General features: G+C 38.6%; 1 protein-coding gene across 1 annotated transcript; it reads right to left on the bottom strand.

Annotated features, from left to right (window-relative positions):
• Positions 1-891: 891 nt before the first annotated feature.
• On the bottom strand, positions 892-2,933 carry LOC138952891 (tRNA 2'-phosphotransferase 1-like). Its single transcript, XM_070324642.1, has 4 exons — positions 2,863-2,933; positions 2,102-2,158; positions 1,455-1,562; positions 892-1,137 (listed from the first exon to the last, which is right to left on the bottom strand). The coding sequence occupies exons 1-4, from the start codon at positions 2,921-2,923 to the stop codon at positions 962-964; spliced, it is 402 nt and encodes a 133-aa protein (XP_070180743.1). The 5' UTR covers positions 2,924-2,933; the 3' UTR covers positions 892-961.
• Positions 2,934-3,360: the final 427 nt, after the last annotated feature.

Below are 3,360 nucleotides of genomic sequence, written 5' to 3'. Positions count from 1 at the left end.
TGTGTGTGTGAACTTACTTTATTCAAAGTCTGTGTAGATGCACGGAGTTTACAATGACGCACATTATTGCTTAACACATCCTAAGAAGAGTCGGTAGTTAATACAGTGAATCAAATAGAATTTGGATATGAAACAAAATGTGACTTGATTGGAGTGTTTTAAATATACAGTAACTATATGATGTGTGTGTGTGTGTGTTAGCCTGTGCAGAGAGAGAGACTCGCTCACTGGGTGCCCGAGTGGTAACGCACTTGCGCTCGGAAGCGAGAGGTTGCGAGTTCGACCCTGGGTCAGGGCGTTAGCAATTTTCTCCCCCCTTTCCTAACCTTAGGTGGTGGGTTCAAGTGCTAGTCTTTCGGATGAGACGAAAAACCGAGGTCCCTTCGTGTACACTACATTGGGGTGTGCACGTTAAAAGATCCCACGATTGACAAAAGGGTCTTTCCTGGCAAAATTGTATAGGCATAGATAAAAATGTCCACCAAAATACCCGTGTGACTTGGAATAATAGGCCGTGAAAAGTAGGATATGCGCCGAAATGGCTGCGATCTGCTGGCCGATGTGAATGCGTGATGTATTGTGTCAAAAAAAAAAAAAAAAAAAAAAATCCATCTCACACGGCATAAATAAATCCCTGCGCTTTGAATATGTGAGCGATATAAATTGCATAAAATAAAAATAAAAAAATGAAATAATAAATCCCTGCGCTTAGAACTGTACCCACGGAATACGCGCGATATAAGCCTCATATTGATTGATTGATTGATTGATCTTTAATACAAAAGGAGAGAGAGAAAAAGAGATAAATAAAGGCTGCATGATAATAAAGTCAATTTAAGCCAGACGAGTGAAAGAGAAGTTGGGTCTGGATAGCCAAGACAGTAAGGAGGCTTTAATTTTTAATTTTATTGACGTAAGAAATATCACAGTTGAACATGCCTCAAGTGAAGCTTATTTAAAATTAATTTTGGGGATTTTTCTTTTTTCTCCGCTGTTTTCTCTTGCTGTCCATTTCATCTGCCAGGTCGTCTGCTGTGACAGACACAGATGATGCTCCAGACTCAGGTAATGGAAGATCTGTACCATCTGTAGGACCTCCCAGGCTGCCTAGCTCCCTGTCTATGCTGATTTCTTTGCCTGGGAAAAAAATTATGCAAGTCTCACAAACAGTTATAAACAAATGTGAGCATATTGGAGTCACTGAATCACAAAAAATGTTTTGTACAGGTAAACCCTTTGTGTTTTCCAGCTGACCAGCAGTGTTAAACAACCAATTCAGCAAAATCTAAAATATTGAAGCCTGTTGGGGATATATTTATATACTACTTCTATTGCATGAGCATTTAAATTTCAACAGAGAACTTATACTGTAGTTGTTTTATAAACTCTTCCCAACCAAAGTGATGATTAAAGGTGTCAAGTTGATGCTTTCATGTGAATATTCAATTTCTCACCTGTTTTTCTGTTAATAACCTTCATAAAGAAGTCTGGCGGCACAGCCCCATCCTGGTTTCCCTCGGTCAGTATCACGTTGTTGGCTGAACGGAAAAACTTCAAACCATCTGGACAAATATTAAAAACACTGAATTAAAACTACTGTATGTTTCAGGTGCCTTTCTGACAAAGCTCAGGCTAAATAAAGACTTGAACTTCCAGCTCCAGAAAAAAATACAAGTCTCAGAAGCCCTTCACCAATATGTAAACGGAAGAGTACTGTAATTTCAATGATTAGGGCAACTCCAAAACTTTGACTTACTGCAACTATTTTGGGAAAAGCCTTGCAAGGAACCTGAGAGTCTTATATGGTATCAATTTTCTCAGCCTGTGCTAGCTGTACTATTACTGATGTTCTCAAATGTGTGTGTGTGTGATGTGCATGTGTGTGTGTGTGAATGCATGCGTGTGTGTGTATGTGTGCCAGTGTGTGTGCATGCAGGCCTGTCAGTGCTGTTTAGTCTTAGTCAGTATCCCCGTCCTATATAGGACAGTATATCAATTGTGCAATTAGGACCCGTGCTATTGATCTTTCTTTAACATCTACCCACTTTTTTTTTTACAAAACCCAGTCCCACCACCCAGTGAAAAATTGACTGTATCAAACCTGCCAAAGCTTTTTCCAAATCTAGATAGATCATCAGGTCACAACTTCCTCGCATACCTGGAACAAAACAACCATCTTTTAATGTTCACTTGAACTGCATGCATGCACACATTTTTTTAATTTTAGTTCATGTATTGTTATTGCCAGGAACAGCTAGGACTGACAAGGTAAAGGGAGATGACTGGATTTTTCAATAAATTTCAATACAGTAGGAATTATGAGTAAATGAATACCACTGGATGACGTTTGTCGTTCATCTGAAACACCAATTTTTCAGTGTCAAAAATTAATTTTCCTCGCAAAGTTAAGCCGTTTTATATGCTTCTATTGCAGCAGCTCTTAAAGTTACATGTACCTTTTTTGCCTTCCTAACGCAGACCTGAGAACCCTTTTTTTTGCACTTGGAGTATTCTAAATCAAACTTGGTGTACATGTATTTTAAAAAAAATGAGTGTACTCTACATAGCATTTAAACATCCATGCTTCCAACATGCTTCACATGCGTCCGTCACACCGTTAATTTAGTTGGCAATACATTTAAAATAAATGCTTCTTTCACTGTTTACTGACAAAAACTGCAATCAAGTGTCAAAATACTGAATCGGCTTCGGGATGTGCTTGTGAAGAAAAGTTGTCTAGGAATTTTTCTCGTCATACTTTTTTTTTCAACTGACAGTACTGATCGTATTTTAGACAATCATGCGTACAAAATACCGTGAAATCGTATGGGTTCCCAGGTCTGTAACAGGTATTGGTCTCACCACTAATGACACCTGTTTCGCCCGGTTCTCCTGCTGCGAAGTGTACATGAGTTCTCTTCATTCTCTTCAAACCCTGCAAACAGATATATATAGTGATATTTCTGCATTAAGTGAAAACCTCAAAACAAATCTACTACTGTACTGTAATACAATCAAGCAGTAACCCAAGGAAAGTTATAGGTTCTCACACCACTGATATGTTTGGCCGTTTTCTTGCCCTTCACCTTTTTAAACCCAAAAAGTGTGTGTCAAGATGCAATGACATGTAGCATGCAAACCAACAGCTGTCAGAAGCAGATACATGTACTTTTCAATTTGCAAAATCATGAATGGCACATTCTAATGAGCAATCGATCTAATGTGCCACATTTAACACTGCTCGTAAGATTCAGAATAACAAAAAGACAGCCACAAAACATCGCTCCAATGCACAAAATTATAGGGATCTGTTATACCAATGAAACTGAGTTGCCGGTGTTTTCTTGTTGAATAGTCACA

Source organism: Littorina saxatilis, linkage group LG17 (assembly GCF_037325665.1).
Source record: "Littorina saxatilis isolate snail1 linkage group LG17, US_GU_Lsax_2.0, whole genome shotgun sequence".
Classification (NCBI taxonomy): domain Eukaryota; kingdom Metazoa; phylum Mollusca; class Gastropoda; order Littorinimorpha; family Littorinidae; genus Littorina; species Littorina saxatilis.
This window is presented reverse-complemented; position numbering and strand designations above follow the sequence as displayed.

Excerpts from the sequence above, each read along its gene's own strand:
- LOC138952891 (XM_070324642.1), bottom strand. The coding sequence starts at position 2,923 with ATGAAGAGAACTCATGTACACTTCGCAGCAGGAGAACCGGGCGAAACA. Across the intron at positions 2,159-2,862 it reads CGAAACAGGTGTCATTAGTG|GTATGCGAGGAAGTTGTGAC; the intron begins GTGAGACCAATA and ends GTTTTGTTCCAG. Across the intron at positions 1,563-2,101 it reads TTTGGAAAAAGCTTTGGCAG|ATGGTTTGAAGTTTTTCCGT; the intron begins GTTTGATACAGT and ends ATATTTGTCCAG.